Here is a 17,680-nt window from a genome sequence, read left to right as displayed (position 1 = left end):
AAAAAGATTCAAAAGTGGTAAATTTTTCCATTTTAAGTAAATGATACTTAGGTATGATGAACAGGTAATAATTCAAGTTTATAATTAAGTCGCTGAAATGATCATTACATTCTTCCATGTATGAGCAAATTAAGGAAGATATGAGGACATGCTCAAGTCAGTGAAAAGACCAAGAATCAGCATTTTACTTATTTTGTCTCAAGCTATTATCATGTGATAATATATTAACATGTCGATATGTTAAAGCATTTAAATGTCCACATCAGGCTAAACGTCAAGCACCCGTTAGCAGTGGAAACTGAAACAATTCAAAAAATACACAAGATATTGAGACATTATTTCATTGGTTGTCAAACACAGTGAGTACTAATGCCAAATAATTTCAAATATTGTTCCAGGTCCTCTCAAGAAAATGTGAAAATACTACTGAGAATCTCTCTGCTATTGTTATTTTACAATTTCACAGGAATTAAAAGCCAAAAGTTAGAAATTTATGACTGCCAATACTCACTTTGGATAGTTACAGTACAGTATATAATTAGGGATGGCTTTGTTTAGAAGACTGGAAAAGTGCTCATGGAATAAACAACACTATAATCTCACTGTCATAAATCAACAAACACAACCGTGTCCAGTGGACATGGTAGAGAAAATGGCAATTTTGAGAAAGGAGTGCTTCTAAAGGCATTTCCTTGGAGGCTCTGAGGTTTTTATTCACATTACTGAAAGGCCAAATGATGTGGTGTGATTTTTTTAATTCCTACAACCAAATTTCCACTTAAGTATAGCTACATGTTCCCAAACTATTTTTCTTCTGTCCAGCAGGCTGGCTTTGATCTTCTATGGTCCACTATAATCTTTTGGTCTTCCCTCTTTGCAGTCCGGCAGCCCCATGTGCTGCTATCCATTGAGCAGGTAGACCACCAGTTCATAGGTGGCCATCATAATGGCTGTGTTTGGAATCTGTCTCACCAGATGAGTTGTTAGACCGCGGTAAAGAGACCCATATCCTTCTTCCTGAACAACCAAAGACAGTGTCTGAAAGAAAGATCTGTATTTTGTTCCCTCTTCACGTAGTCTTGTTCTTATAACTTCTGTTTAGGAAAGAAATAAAATAATTTTATATAAACATTACTGATATCTTTACACCTTCCAAATTATTCAGAGTACATCCTATTAATCAGTCTTTAAACTTTAAGCTCAGGATAAAGAAGGAATGACTTTTTTTTTTTTTTTGGCCAGGGCTGGGTTTGAACCTGCTACCTCTGGCATATGGGACCGGCACCCTACTCCTTGAGCCACAGGTGCCGCCCAAGAAGGAATGACTTTTTAACGTGTAGCTTACTAAACCCAGTCGCATTATAGAAACACCAGATTTCTAAGAACAGCCAAAATCATGTGCACTAATTATAATACTCCACAGGTCTGGGAATGTAAAACAAAAGAAAAGTATCAGCTATACACTAGATAAACGGATACAGGGGAGAACAGATTATGATAAGGAGAAAAAGGTAAAGAAGCAGGTAAGGGAGCATAGGTGGTTATCACAGATGCATATAAAAAGATCACAGGGAGAAACAAGCAGATCGAATTTTTTAAAAATGGACAATACAAAGGGAAAAACAGAAGGATTAGTCTATTGACAGTGATCCACATGTACCGATGGGAAACACCGTGTGCAGCAAGAGGCTGACGATGCTGAGCTCACCGGCTTACATCATAAATTTGTAAGTGCTTACTGGCCTTTAGAGATTTAGTTAGTCCAATTTTTCTTTACTTTAAAAGGTGAGAAATTGGGTCTAAAGGTTTTAGTCAGTTTGGGAGAAGACTGGGACAAGAATTCAGAGCGTCCTATTTGAAGAGTGCACCTGCTCTTTCTACATCTATTAGTTCTCAAGTGTTTTAGCAAATTACTCCCGATGAGCCTGGGGGAAATAGTCCAAAGCAATCCACAGCAATTGTAAATATTTATTTGAAATCTTTTGTCCTGTCATCAAGAGTCATGCCAATTATACGTTTAACTCCAAAACACTCAACTTACAACTGTACCTCTTCTTGTAATGACTTCATTTCACTTAAAGGGCAGACTGCTTAAACCCCAAAACTCTATCCCTTCCACTTTAGTAGGCTACCATTCTAATCCACCCACTGTAAGCCAGAACGTCAACAATGTTGCTAATACCATTCTATTTTGATTTCTTTCAGAGAAGTGAGGAACTTCTCTCAGGAAAGTGGGGTAAGTTCATAGTCCAACCTAAAGAGTTGGTTTCATAAATTATAGATTAGAGCAAATAAATAGAGCAAATACTCATTTCCTAGACCTGTTTCATTTTTTCCTGATATGACATACAAGGGAGATTGTAAATGTTAATCAGTGAAAAAAGTGAAGCACTTAGATTAAAAACAAACAAAAGAAACCTTAAACATACCCCAAATCAAAGGCTACATTTAAACAAAACAATAAAAAAAGCTCCCCAGGGCAACGCCTGTACCTCAAAGGAGTAGAGCGCGGGCCAGAGGTGGCGGGTTCAAACCCAGCCCTGGCCAAAAAACAAACACAAACAAACAACAACAAAAACTGCAAAAAAAGCTCCCCAAAACCTCAGTGTGCGGGGTGCAGTGGCTCATTCCTGTAATCCTAGCACTTTATGAGGCTGAGGAGGATCACTTGAACTCAGGAGTTTGAGGGCCAGCCTAGGCAACATAGCGAGACTCCTGTCTCTACAAATTTTTTTTTTAAAAATTAGCCAGGCGTGGTGATGTACACATGTAGTCCCAGCTACTAGGGAAACTGATGCCAGGGGAATCACTTGAGTCCAGGAGTCTGAGGTTGCAGTGAGGTATGATTACACCACTGTGCTCTAGCCTGGACGAGAGAGAGATCCTGTCTAAAAAAAAAAAAAAGAAAAGAAAAAAAGAAAAACCTCAGCAAGTGGTAGACAAATTCTTAAGTGATTTCTTTAGCTATTAATAGGCTAATATTGTAAAATTTAAAGACAGGAAAAAAGTAATTATTAACACAGTTATTTGCCAGCCTGATGCAATATAAAATAGTTCAGCCTTTGGGTTATAGACTTTAATTTAAATCTCAGTTCATCACTAAATACCTCTGTGACCTTGGACAAGTTACTTATATCCCATTTGAAGATTAGCACAATTCTGGTTATGTTCTAGCATAAGAGGGAAGTTAAGTACTTTTTAATGTAGTTAGCAATAATGTAAGTAAGGTATCAACTACTTATCTGTAGACATAGTTTTCTCAAAGGTCAGCTAGTGGATTAAGTATGGCTGGAATTTGACTGACTCAGAGCTCATGCTGCATCACCACCATGCAACTTGATAGCATAAACTGACCTATTAATACAGCCTTATGTTACCTAACCAGAAGATTTACTTCCGCTATGAGCTCCTAAGAAATATACAGTAGAATTTCTGTAAACTGACCACCCAAAGAACTGTAACAAGCTGGTCAACATAGGGAACTAGGCCTACTGTACCGGTACATACATGTCATGCATGTCTGGTCTATGAAAATTAGGTCAACTTAAGGAGGTGGTCAATGATGGAGGCTCTTCTGTATTTTGTTATACAGGGATGCAGTAAAATCATAAATGTTCTAATAAGTGGGCTATTGGTTGGGGTGGAAAAATATTTCTGATTTAATAATTACTACTCAAGTGAACTCAACTCTTCTTACCATGTGGATAGGCTATAGTTGTGGCACAAGTCTTTGAGGTGGCAGCAGCTAGCATCATCCCCACAAAATCTGATGCTTCTTTCACAGACTCTTCCTCATTTTCCATTGTAGAAGCAGTTTTATATTCCAGTAGTTTTTGCTTTATACTTTCATAAATAACAAAATGGATAACAGTCTCTGATATGCCAGCATATGAAGCAGACATGCCCCTATAAAATCCTCTAAGTCCGTCTGTCTGATACACTCTGCGAACACATTCAAAAGCACCCATTCGCTTTTCCCCACGGTTCCTGAAAAGCAAAAGGAAAAATCTTACTGACATAAATAAAGCAGTGTAAGTTTTTCATTAAAGTAAATGAATTACAGTAAAAATGTCACTCTAATGAAGAATGGTCTTCTTTAACTCATGAAGTAAAATTGATTATTTTTATTATTATTATTAGTTTTTGCAGTTTTTGGCCAGGACTGGGTTTGAACCCACCACCTCTGGCATATGGGGCTGGCGCCCTACTCCTTTGAGCCACGGGCACCGCCCAAAATTGGTTATTTTTAAAAACCATATTTTAGATTTCCCATTCCTTTGTCCAAAATGTGTCCTATTAAATGGGTGACATATAGTTTATTCTAATGAACGCAAAATGCACAATATTAAATCTTTAGATTCAAATTCTCACTGGGATTCATGTAAGAGGGATATGCAACAAAATCCTTTACAAATTACACTCTGCATCTTGAGATAGTAACAAAGCAAACAAAACCCCTCACCTTTTAGTAATTCCAGTAAGTCAGATTCTCTCTGCATTTAATAACACGTAGTCAATGATTAGGATGCTAATGATGATGATACATCGCAAAGCAAGAACTATGTATAGCTGATTAAATTTCTGTGCACCTGAGGTGATTCTCTTTCAGCCCCACCCAGATCTTTTCCAAGAAGTGACAGGTGAATATAAGTCAAATTCCCTTTGACCATTTGAAGGCAACGGCCTATTAGTATCCCCAATGAATAGTTAATGAAAATCTGTGCAGTCAGTAAATATTTAGTCAGTATTGTCCAAGACAATTCCCTTAGTGCTACTTAAGGGTGCAGCTCCTACTTTATAGAGCGTAATATTTCTTACACATGTATCTAATTTGGAGTTTGTAAAATATTTGTTACCTCTAACTATGATTTCTTCAATAGACCCCTGTCTAAAAGAATGGGTTTAAATGATACCTATAGAGAAAGAAGTAGAAAAAATTTATGTATTATACCTAATTTACTTCTCATGGAAAATAAAACCACAAATAAACCATCCATCTAATAACCTATAGATTCTGCCAGTTTTATGAACTAATGATTGTCTTTAGATACTGAATACCTATTTAGATGAATGGTCCACGTAACCCACTGTAACTAGTTTCTACCACTAGAGATCCCTCCTTAGAGAAAGTTAAGACAGATTCAAGTCTGGAAGGATGACGTACAAATACATCATCCCTATTCTTGACCTGGTGGTGTATTTTAGAACCCTCAAGTGGACTTTTCACTATTACTCTATCTCATCCCCACCCCCACAAACCTAAAACTGTGCTAGTTTGTGTTACATTATATCTTTTTTTTTTTTTTTTTGGTAGAGACAGAGTCTCAGCTCACAGCAACCTCCAACTCCTGGGCTTAGGCGATTCTCCTGCCTCAGCCTCCTGAGTAGTGTGTTACATTATAAATGAAAGAAAAGAACAGTCAGGCTTTTCCTGGATTTCCTACAGAGCAGCCCTGTAACACAGTGAAACACAATTTGGTATTAACAGTTTATAGTATTAATGTAATTTGAAACCAAGGACCTTTTATCCTTGGTTTAGGTCTTAGCTATCACTACTTCCAGGTATTTGGCTTGAGGAAATAAATTTTGAGCTTTGCTACAACATTTAAGATTTCACTAAAAGGGCTACTAATCCAGATGAAACGCTTAGACATTTCTTTTCAAAGACATTACTTTCCAACCCTCAAAATAAAAACAGTGGAAGCACACTGTACACAAACCTACTCCAGACTACAAGTTTAAAATAGTTCAAAACTATTAACATTATTATTATTATAACACACCAGGCAGGATCATTGCTCTACTTAAAAATATTACTTTTCCCCATTCTCTATTCTGTGGCCAACAGGAAATGAGACTGCAAGACCCTACACTGACTGCTACTGGCCTCTGATTTCTAGGACATCAAAGGCCATTCATTTAGGACCTCTGGGATGTTCACTGTTTCCTCTTTTTAAATTGGACTCACAAAGCCATTCCTTGATTATTCTACTGAAAATTGGTCCACCCTGTTTTCTGGTTTATCTTTGAGTCTAGAACACAGCAGTTATCTACTCAATATAGATTTGTTGAATGAATGAATCTTGCTATTATAAAGTGGTCACTGGTAACAAATGAAGCATATACCTATATAAAAGCTGTTTCCCAGCCCAGGGATTCTCTATAGATAAGGTCACTAAATTTGAGCACTGATCCTCAAAGACGCAGTCTAGACTACCTAACTATGTGGCTTATTTAGTGGCTGGGAGGCCAATTTTAAGCACTCACACAGAGAGCTGGGTCAATATACCCTTTTCCTTTTTTAAAAAAACGCAACACGTAATATACCTTCTTCACCTGGAAAGTCTCATATTGTGAACTATTATATCACTTTGGCTACAAATGGCAGACCCAAGTTTTAAAACAAAACAATAAAAACTCATCAGGAAAAAGTTAAGTAGAGAAAAACAGGGTTAGATAGTTGGCATTACAACCTTACTGACATAAATTAATAAAAATGAATTAATTAAAGTAGTGGGTGAGGGAAAGGAAAAGAAGGAAAAAAAAAAGACAAGAAAATAGTGACTAACTCTCACATAAATTGGATTTAATTTTGACCAAAGTACATTACTTAAACATCAATTTTTAATTCAACTTGTTGTTTGGGATATTGCATCCTCATTTATAAGTGAAATATGTTTGTAATTTCCCCTTTATAATAATATATTCTTTCCGATTTTAATATCAGATATACCCAGATCAAGTAGAGTGATTTTGAAGTATTTCTTCTTTTTCTATGGTCTATAAGATTTGGCATGATCTGTTTTTTGAAATTATCTTTTACTTTTATTTACAAATATTAGTTGTCTATTTTTTTTTTTTTTTTTTGTAGAGACAGAGTCTCACTTTATGGCCCTCGGTAGAGTGCCGTGGCCTCACACAGCTCACAGCAACCTCCAACTCCTGGGCTTAAGCGATTCTCTTGCCTCAGCCTCCCGAGTAGCTGGGACTACAGGCGCCTGCCACAATGCCCGGCTATTTTTTGGTTGCAGTTTGGCCGGGGCCGGGTTTGAACCCGCCACCCTCGGTATATGGGGCCGCCGCCTTACCGACTGAGCCACAGGCGTCGCCCTTAGTTGTCTATTTTTTGAGACTTAAAAAAAAAAATAAGTTAACTGATGACTCCACACTGAATCTCAGAGTCAAAGCATTCTATAATAGACATACTCTTATTTGACAATGTGAATGTTACTTTCTTTGCATTATTATTATTGCTTAATATTTCGATGCAGCAATTCTCTGATTTCTTTTCTGAATGTATTTATGTTCATTCATTTTTTATGAGGTCTTTGTTTCTAGTCCTTATCTTAAACATTGTTATTGTTACTAAATTTTAAGCCCCTTTAATTTTGTGAAGGCAAAATATGGAAACCTAATAAACACATGTAAAAATAAAAATAAAAGGTCAACAAATGAATAAAAAAAATAAAAATAAATTAGTTAAACCCACTTTAACCAATTTTACTTTAAGGAATTCACATACCTTGCATCAAGCTGTAAGCGAGTCTTAATAAGCCAAATGGGGTTCGTTGCCGTGATTGCAGTAAAACCTAAACAAACATTTTTAAAATGAACGCTGGTAAAAATGAAGAATACACTATTAACTTTAAGGTCTTTAAAATTATATGAATCTACATTAAAGAAAATATACATAAATATTTAAACTATTAATTTATGTATGCTTACTTTCATTTTACAAATCCATACAATCATGAACATTTGCGTTCACTTGCAATCTATATAAATTCTCAAATTCTGACCTTAAGTAAAAGATTCTTTTAAGAGCCAAATCCGGTTGTATGTAAACTGCTTTCCCAACCTATTCACAATATCCTCTAGGAAGCTCCCTACTGCTAAGGTGAAAGTAGAAATCCATTTCCACAGACAAACAGAAATTTTATTTATTCTAGCGCTAAAAAGCATGCATTCTACTACGGCTACTTGGGGTCTGATTAACATCACAAATCACTATATCCAAAATTGATTCTACATCAATGTCAGTAATTACTAATATTTTGATTTTTAGATGACTGTAAACATATAACAGAAAAGACTGTTTTTGGCCCCATAAATACTTTCTATAAACATACTTACTAACACTGTTAAAATAATGGTATCACAGAGGTAAAGTCTGTTAGGGTTAATAGGACAGATCTACTTTACAGCTACATGAACACATACAAAAACTCAAAGGTTCAAAAAGTTACAAATTAGAATTTCCCTCTCACTTTTATAGACATAAAAGAAAGAAACTCAGGGTTGAAGGCAGCTCTAGTTTACTTTAAAACTAAAGTACTATGAACTAACTATTGGTGAAGAAGTGCGGTCACCTAAGATGGTTCATTCCAGACATGGAATTGTTAAAATTAAGATCTACCTGAAATAATATCTTTCTGGGCTAGTGCGTATCTTTTACTTGCCATCTTCCTAATTAATTATGTAAGAACAGCACACAAAATGCAATCTTGATGATGGGCACTTATAAAGACTGCTTCATCTATGCAAAACAAGGTTTTAGTATATTGCTTTTACACTTAACATCAGTTATACAAATTTCATGGAACTACTGACATCAAGCTACATTTATTCAGGTGGTCTTTAAATCCAATGAAAACTTATATATTCAGGAATGTCTAAGGATCTTAACTGTTTTAATATTTCCTATCACACCTACCAGGTCAAGCACATTATTTTTAAAAAGGTAGATTATAATCAGCACATTTAATATAAATAAAATACAACAGAAATGCTGTAACTTAAGAATAATTTGCTTTTAAATTAACATATAGTGCAGAACTAATCATAAACCTTTCTTGGCTTTCAAAAATAGTATGGGTATTTCTACGTATGCGAAATAATTTAACTGAATTGTTTACAAAGTTGAATTTGGTGTTAGAAGGTTCTTTTCCCTTCTACGATGTCAGACAATTAATTACCTCAAATTTTACTCCCTTATCCCACTGTTTTACCCTGTAGAAATAGCCCAATGTTACATAAATAAATGGATGCTCCAATGAAACCTATTTAGAAAGCAAGATAAATACCATAAAAATTTGGCTTAATAACTCCTTTACTAAATTTTAATACTACATAGATAAGTATAAAACTAGATTGGGACCAATAATTTGGGAAGCATCAGCAAGGACTAAAATAATAAAAATTTAAAAGGTTGAACAGGTTGCCAGGAACATTATTTTAAGTAAGAGGTTCTTTTCATGTATATATTCTTGGTAAAAGGAAAGAAAAGAAAAAAACATATAATTATGAGACCAGTTTAAACAATTTTCTATATGGCCTGGAGTATTTGTTGTTGTTGTTGTTGCAGTTTGGCTGGGGCCGGGTTTTGAACCCACCACCCTCGGTATATGGGGCCAGTGCCTGACTCACTGAGCCACAGGCGCCGCCTTTTTCTTCTTTTTTGAACCTCATTTTTCTAAGTGAAAAAGTTAAAACTATAGATACCCAAATTACATTTTGAAGCAATCAGACATTAATATTCTGGCCAGACACCAATTTAATCATTCTTATAAAACTTCTTTAGTTTTGAAAACTTAAAACCCTGGAATCCTCATATCAAACTATTGTTTTTCTTTTAAGAGACAAGGTCTTGTTCTGCTGCCGAGGCTAGAGTATGGAGGCATGATCCCAGCTCACTGTAACCTCCAACTCCTATATTCAAGAGATCCTCCTGTCTCATCCTCCTGAAAAGCTAAGACTATACAGACTAACTTTATTTATTTATTTTTTTTGTAGAGACAGGGTTTCATTATGTTGCCCATGCTCAAAGTGATCAAGTGATCCTCCCACTTAAGCTTCCCAAAGTGCTTGCGCCACCATGCCTAGCTGTTTAATGTCAAACTTTTTAAAGAAACAGGCTATCTAGGTAAAAATTCTCACTCAACTTATTGTACTTTATGTGAAAAGAAGATGGACACCAAAGTTTTTCTTTAATAAAAGTTATATTTTAAAAAATAAAAACTTAGTACTCAAGTTTTTCCCCGTAATAGTCTTCCAAGGCACAAAATTCTTCAATTTGAGGCTGGAAAAAACCCATATAAATATATAAAATTTAAAAATATTATAAAAAATATTTATAAATATTACTAGGAATTTTTTTAAAGACCCATAAATTTTAATTTTAAATTATCCTCTGTACTTATTAATAACAACGCCAGAAAGCAAACAACAGGTATGTCTTACTTAACTAAAACTCATTTCCAAGCTAAATTAATCTACTAGCAAGATACATTTGGGTGAGAGAATGTTATCTTCTTCCTATATAATTGCTATAATCAGCAATCTATGTTTACTATAGCTTTTCTGGTTCAACTCTGCCAGTAATGAGAGCTTGCTCTTAAGAAAAACATTAGCCTAACTATCAGTAAACGAAGAAGCAAAGTGTGACCCATAGGTGTTTAGCTATTGGTCCTTTATTACTTCAAACTCAGGTGCCTGAGTTTTATGCTATTAGTTTCTCCTAACCAAACACATTTTAATAAACTAAGCAGACATTTATTGGACTAATTACATCTACACATATATAACCAATTAATCAAAAAATGAAAACAAAAATTTACAATTAATTTAGAATTATATATTGTAAGGCAATTAAAGTTTAGCTAAATGTATCTTTGCACTACTTCTACACTTGATCTTAGCCAAAAGGCCGAGAAGTGATATTCTATTATTTCTAAGACAAACAGACACAAAGATTTTGGGAACAGTACCCTTGAAATTTAGAAATGGCCTTTTTATTTTATGTTTTAATTTTGTGACACTTCGGTAACATGTTAATTTGTATTAATATTCTGAGCACCCAGTAAAATATTAAAACAATCTTAGAGTAAATGTTCTCTGAGATTCATTTGTAGGTTAATCAGAATTAGTACAGTTTCACAGTCAATTAAGTTAAGTGCCACTATATTGGCCATACTGTTAGTAATGTATTGGTTAGTGTTTTGTTAGAAAGTTTAAAAAAAAATTCAAATGCAATTTTAGAAGTTTTGTTTCATCTAACACTCCATTTGATAATGTAAACCAATTAAAAGTAGATTAAAAGAAAACTGCTTATAATAAACTTGCTGATGTTTATTTCATTAAGTGAGTTATACCTGCAGTATTGCATTTTCAGTACTTTTTATTTTAATTAATTTCTATAGAATAAAGCCCACCTAAACTCCTAAGAGAAATGTATTAAAATGATTTTTAAAAGAAATTAAAACTAAAACAGCTAAGATCCTATGTATTCTTATCCTGCATTTATTTGGAAAGCAATGGCATTAAGATCAATATTTTTGCGAAAGAAAGCCTATATCAACAGACAAGAGATTGGAAAGCACTGTATTAGACTTTTAAATATGTTATGCAAAGCAAAGAGAACTACTACTTTATCTAAAACCTGTAGAATGGTATAATACCATTTATAACTATGTATATATTCTGTTATCAAATTCTTTGGAGGTCAAGGCTCCTATAGCCAAGCTGAAGACCTCAGGCATTTATTTTGTAATGACTGAAAAGTACCCCACTCTTCCTTCTAGAAGGAATATTATAAAAAGATCAAATTTAAATTTTTATAAAATAATGCACACACAAATTCAGGAAATAAAAATTCATTTCCCGCCTTCTATTAATTTCATAGCTATTATAAAATCCCAGGGTGTGTTTCTTAAACTAGAGGCTGCAAGAGATGCTCAGATCAGTACTCACGAGGTTTAAGTTAGTCCATATTTCTACAGGAAGTGACCTGCGGATGGGGAGCATGAGATGACACGATCTCACTCTTTTCTCGGGAGAAATGTACAGTAAATGCCTAAAATAGACACAGGCTTTTCTGTATCATAACAACAAGCAGTGACCTCATCAGAAACACGTGTACAAATTGAATCCCACTGGAAGGATCTGAGAAATATTTACTGTGAGATCTAACTTTTTTGAAAATTTTAAGTTAAAAAAAAGGAAAAAAAGGAATATCAAAATGGGCCATAATATTTTTTTTAAATGCACTGAGTACTGAAAATCCTGCCATCTGCAGCAGTTTCAGAGTCCAAATACTTACCTAAAAGCAGACCAATTTTGCCTTAAAGAAAAAATGCTAACCTTGTCAAAGGGCAACATTTAGAGAAGATTATCATGTTTTCCTACCATTATTACCTATTGTGATCAAAGAGTTGAAAACACATTTTTCTATTCTTTAACTAATAAGCATACTAGTAAACCTTCTTTAAAAAAAAAAAAAACAAACCAAGAAAATATTCAAATAACTTCATTTTGGAGCTATTTATATTTATAAAATAAAATATATGTTGATACAGTGGTACCTTTCTCTTTTTGCACTATGGCCAGTAATATTGCACATCCATACTTATGAGATATTTTGGATTATTTTGTATTTAATCTCTTGTCTTCTATAAAACAAAAAACAGGAAGAACATTTACACACAAACACAAAACATCTATTCAACCATCACTCTGGCTGAATGAACTTCCACGGACAAATAAAATATTAAAAAAAAAATCTTTATAAATGTAAGATAAAATGTTATTTAGTGAGTAAAAACTTAGATCTTTAATAATGAACTTTAAGTCAGAAAAATATGTCTTGAAAAATGACAGTGTACTCTGTAAACAAATAAAACTCACTATGTATATAGAAAACATTCAATGATTACATTATTGGCATATTAAAAAACTGAACAGTAACTATGAATGTTATAATCCAGTAAAAATCAGAATTCATTCCTTTTATATTTATAAAGTTGTATATAAAAGTATATACATGACATATACAAACTTTAAAAAACTGAGAATTACTATAAAGTAACTTAATACAATTTTTTTGTATATATCTGTGGCCAGGTGTATACAGAGAGATACTCATTTAAACAAAACATACAGGCACAGATATCCTCAACAGCTAAGATATACTCAGCCTGACAAAAGTCATACGGGAAATAAAGGCAGGTAAATAACAAAAAACAGTCAATGTTCTTAATTTGATTAAATATCCTCACAACTTCAAAAAAAAAGTAATGAATGCAAATTTATAGCTCCATTTTAGAAGTTTACAAATACTTGGAGTATTCACTTGTAACTCTACAACAAATGAAAAGACCCAATTTATTTAACCCAGTTTATATTAATAAGTAAAGTTTTAGTATCTAAATTAAACACTTAAGAGTTCATATGGATGAAATAAAACTGAATCAAAAAGTTGCTTGGAGTAATTTACGTGGTTCTTTATTTATTGCTTAATGTGTGTGCTACTTGATGTGGTAAAATCTGGCAGGCAGTATCAATAATGGTCTATTGTAGTGCATTTTTTGATATGAAAGTGACAAGGTTAGCATTTTTTTCCCTCTGAACAGCCAGCTGAAGATCACATGATGATCTTTAAGTACTTCGCACCCTCAAACCATTCATATTCAGACCTAAAAATGATCCTGAAGAAAAACCAGAACAATCTGGTCTAGATTATTTCAAGAATTAAGGGGCAAAAAGACTACCTTAAATGAGTCTGCATTGGACCATTCAATTTCACCAATCACAGTTATGAATAAAAACTGCGAAGCTTAATGTTAATGCTCATGAATAGAGCAAGAAAGCTTTGGAAGCACAATTCTCAGAACAATATAACTGCAAACAAATGCAAGAACTATTTTCAAATTACACAGTACGTGTAATAATTTCTGAACAAGTATAAAACTATCAGTTTACCAAAATTCAAGAAATTCAAGTTGGTAAATAGCATTAATGTTGACAAAACAAACTATATGTTAACATTGTACACAATAACAATTTTACTGAAATTCTCTGCAATATGATACAAATAATAGTAATAAATTCTGATGAGACATTCTAATAAAAAAAGATGTTCCAATAGAAATCGAGATATTCTGAACCTCTATATTTTTGATACTGAATATAAAACAAATATCCTCAAAATGACTGCTCATCTACTTTCTTAATTTCAATCTTTTCAAAGAAAGATTAGCATTTCCTTATAATTTTCTGGGGCTAAGAATCAAGAATATAAACACTGATAAACCAGAAATATATTCTTAAAGAATCTAATAGTGTGGTTATAAGGTTTGTCACTGGCCATCAACTTTTACCTCATACTCACTCAAATTTGTAAGGGGGGAATCATATCTATTCATATTCAACATCTGTAAAAAGTACATTAAAAAATAATTCTAGTTGTAAGTAGGTTATCACTGTAATACTAAATGAAAGAACTAATTTTCAAGATCCAAATCTATGTGGACCAATCTACTCCTTCCTGGATAAGGTAAGACAGATTGATAGATTATAAACTTGCCCAAGATCTCCGTATTGGTAAATCAGAATGTTTTACTCTCTTAATCTTTAAGGTTATCCCCTCTGACTTTAAAACTACAATGAGTCAGTCAACAATTATTAAATATAAAAAACTTTGAAAGCAACTTGTTAAGGTAAATGCTAGATTTATTATTTTGTTATGGCTATCTTTCAGAAATTAGTATTTCCTACTTAGTTAAGTATATATGGTTCGAATTGATCCCATTTTTTTCTAAACAGAAAATGGTTAACAGTTTAAGGCACATATTAAGTACGTAACTGACATTTATTGAAAATGTGAGATAAGGGTAAACAGGCTACAAATCTCAGAAAATTGGATAGAATTTTTTATTGAGAACCAAAATTCATGGCTTTGTCTAACATGCATGCCAGCAAATGATTCCAGAACCAGAGTGGTCAAACCAATCTCCCATAGAGGCAGTGCAGAGACCTCAGTCTAGTTGTTTTAATTCACAAATCATATGTATTCATCAATGAGGACAGAAGAGTTCCTGGAAACATTTCTATAGCAAGCATGTACATACAGCCAGTGTCTAAATTTCAGGTGTTACCTAGTGTGATTTATATGGAATGATACATATTTTTAAAAAACATACACATTATAGTAATTGTCTGAGTTATTAATAATACATTACTCACAAAGTTTCAGCGTTTGAGCACAGGACAAAATGAATACTTTACCAAGAATTGCCGACACATTTCAGATAGAAGCCAAAACATGCAGCAAAAAGGGAAAAGGCACTAACAGAAATTGAGGAGAGAAGAATAAATTACAGCTCCACAACTTATTTATAGTGTAATTATGGTTGGGTTTTTAAAACTATTAAAAGTGACCACTACATGTTCAGTGCACTACACAAGGCAATATTAATATTATACTACCTGTATCCTATCCCTTAAACTCCTAATTACAAAAATGCCAACAGATTTTACATATACCTAAAAAATTTATTTTAGATCAATGAATGTACAAATCATCTTTGTAGATACTAATCAATGAAAAACACATTAATTATCTTAACTTGTCAATATAAACTGATAGTTCAATATTAAGTCTCTAGGTTTCAGAAAAATTTTGTTTTTTAATATTACATATTCATACCTGCCATTGCCGCTGAAATCATGTGTACCTGGGTGGAATCAGGATCAAATACATCATTCAACTTTTCCTTGCAGTTTGAATAAGCAGCAAAGTATATTGCTCTAAAATAAAGATTTAAATTTATCAATAAACATGTTTAATTCACAAGATTTAAATGTAAACTGATCTTTATAATTTTAGAATAAAGATACCTAAAAAGTCTTAGCTACTTCCTCATGTAACATCATGTTAATTTACAGTTTTTCTATGAATACCCTAGAGCACTTTTAAAAATTGTTTTATTTTTTAAGAGATAGGGTCTCGCTCTGTCTCCAGGCTGAAATACAGTAACACAATCACAGCTCACTGCAGCTTCAAACCTCAGAGCTCATCATTACCCTGCCTCAGCTTCTGTAGTAGCTGGGAACACTGGCATGTGCCTCCACACCTGTTTTTTTTCCTCTTCTTAAATTTTTTTCTAGAGATAGGTTGAATTGCCCAGGCTGCTCTCAAGGGATACTGACTCTGGCCTCCCGAAGGCCCAAGATCACAGCCCTCAGCCCTGAAGCACTTTTTGTATGAATCCGTTAAAGAAAAGACAAATTCTTTTAAAGGCATCTTAAAAAGATGGGAACTTAAAAAGAAAAACAAGTTTAAGAAAATTAAAATAAGACAAACTGACATGTAAAAGTTCTTGGCATCCTTTCTCAACAGATCCCAGCCCAATACTCTAACAGCCGGAACAATCTGACTAACTGAAACAAAGTATTTGTGTAAGATTTTGATGATTGGAAATTGCATGAATGCAATAGGATTTGTGCAATACTAAGCCTAAAGTATACTGAACTCAGTTAAGTAAATGCAGTATGAGCACTTAATAAATATGTAATTTTTTGGTGGGGAGAAGAGGCTTATCCAACTAATCAAAGTACATGCTAAATAATTTTGAAATATGGTAGGTAGTATATTCTAAAATGTACTACACACAAAGTAGTTCACATTATCCTTGAACAGATGAAACAATTCCAACAAAAGAAATCAGGCCCATTAGGCCAGAATGTGTTTATAATTAACTATAAACATTCAGTGAAATTTAATTATTTCTCCTGTTAACTTACTGACTATGGCATCCACTATCTCCTCATTGTTTTAACTCTCCAGGCAGGCACTTATTTGCTTGCTGTATGAAACACTGTTACTTTCCCAACAATCCTGATTATCTGTCCAACAAGGGACAGAGTAGACAAGTAAAAATGGGAAGAGTTTCACTGCTTTAATTTTTTCGTGTATATGATAACCCTGAAAAATTACTAGAAGACGATGTGGATACATTCTTAAGGAGAGAAAACAGTTTATAAAAAAATTGAAACTCAACAGCAAGACATGGATCTAGTGATACACAGTGATACAGAAAACTGGACATGCATTTTCACTCTAAATATGAACTCTTTACAGTTCTATCATGGAAGAAGTCGATAATCTAAGATAAAATGGTATCAGAGAAAAATGACATGGTAATGTTTTCAGGCCTTTTGGTTTCTTTTAATAGGGATTAAAAACATTCTATCTGTTGAGCTTGTCTTTTAAGCCAAAAAATGGCTCAGTTTTAGAGTTCCAGATCTTCCCCTTTCTTACTGCTAGTTCTCATTATTTCCTTTGTTTGTTCTTTGCCTTTTAAATTGATGTAAAAATTGCTTCCCAGTGGTTTCACCTTTACACCTTCACATGGTGCAACCTACTCATCCTTTTAAACGGTTACTGACAACTTGTCTGTTATACCACCCTGACTTCTCTTTAGCATCTCCCCTTCATTAGGCTTCCCTTATATACGGAATATGGCAGGTACTATGTTATCTCTTACTGCCCTTCAAATATTTATTATTGAGGAGGACTCAATACACAGTCACTAGCTATAAAGGTAGTTCCAGATTTATCTTGCAAATAACACTAACTTTATGCCGCCTGGTCTATGCAATAGAAAGATAAATGTTATCTTCAACATCTGCATCTTTGAATACAACACCTTCTACCCCTAAAATCTCAGGTCTGTCCACAGAAGTTTAAAATTTAAATCTCTTATCTATAAATAGTGTTCCAAACCTCTAGCTATAGTATGCCATGATTCTTTACTCTCCCCAATACAAGACTATTAATAATTTAATATAAATATTAATAGTATACTTTCTCTCTCTTATATTAGGGAAAATATCCTTTGCATTC

The 17,680-nt window shown here is 33.6% G+C and overlaps 1 protein-coding gene across 1 annotated transcript in view; it reads right to left on the bottom strand.

The window, feature by feature from the left end:
* Window positions 1–713: 713 nt before the first annotated feature.
* SLC25A36 (solute carrier family 25 member 36) overlaps window positions 714–17,680 on the bottom strand; it is a 37,773-nt gene continuing 20,806 nt past the window's right edge. Inside the window, exons 4-7 of the mRNA XM_053599911.1 lie at window positions 15,482–15,582; window positions 7,523–7,589; window positions 3,698–3,987; window positions 714–1,094 (exon numbers count right to left, since the gene is read on the bottom strand). Coding sequence (XP_053455886.1) covers window positions 901–1,094; window positions 3,698–3,987; window positions 7,523–7,589; window positions 15,482–15,582 — 652 coding nt within the window. The 3' untranslated portion in view covers window positions 714–900. The remainder of the gene's footprint in view (window positions 1,095–3,697; window positions 3,988–7,522; window positions 7,590–15,481; window positions 15,583–17,680) is intronic.

Source organism: Nycticebus coucang, chromosome 8 (assembly GCF_027406575.1).
Source record: "Nycticebus coucang isolate mNycCou1 chromosome 8, mNycCou1.pri, whole genome shotgun sequence".
NCBI classification, from domain to species: domain Eukaryota; kingdom Metazoa; phylum Chordata; class Mammalia; order Primates; family Lorisidae; genus Nycticebus; species Nycticebus coucang.
The sequence above is the reverse complement of the archived record's forward strand: the minus strand, read 5'-3'. Positions and strand labels throughout refer to the sequence as shown.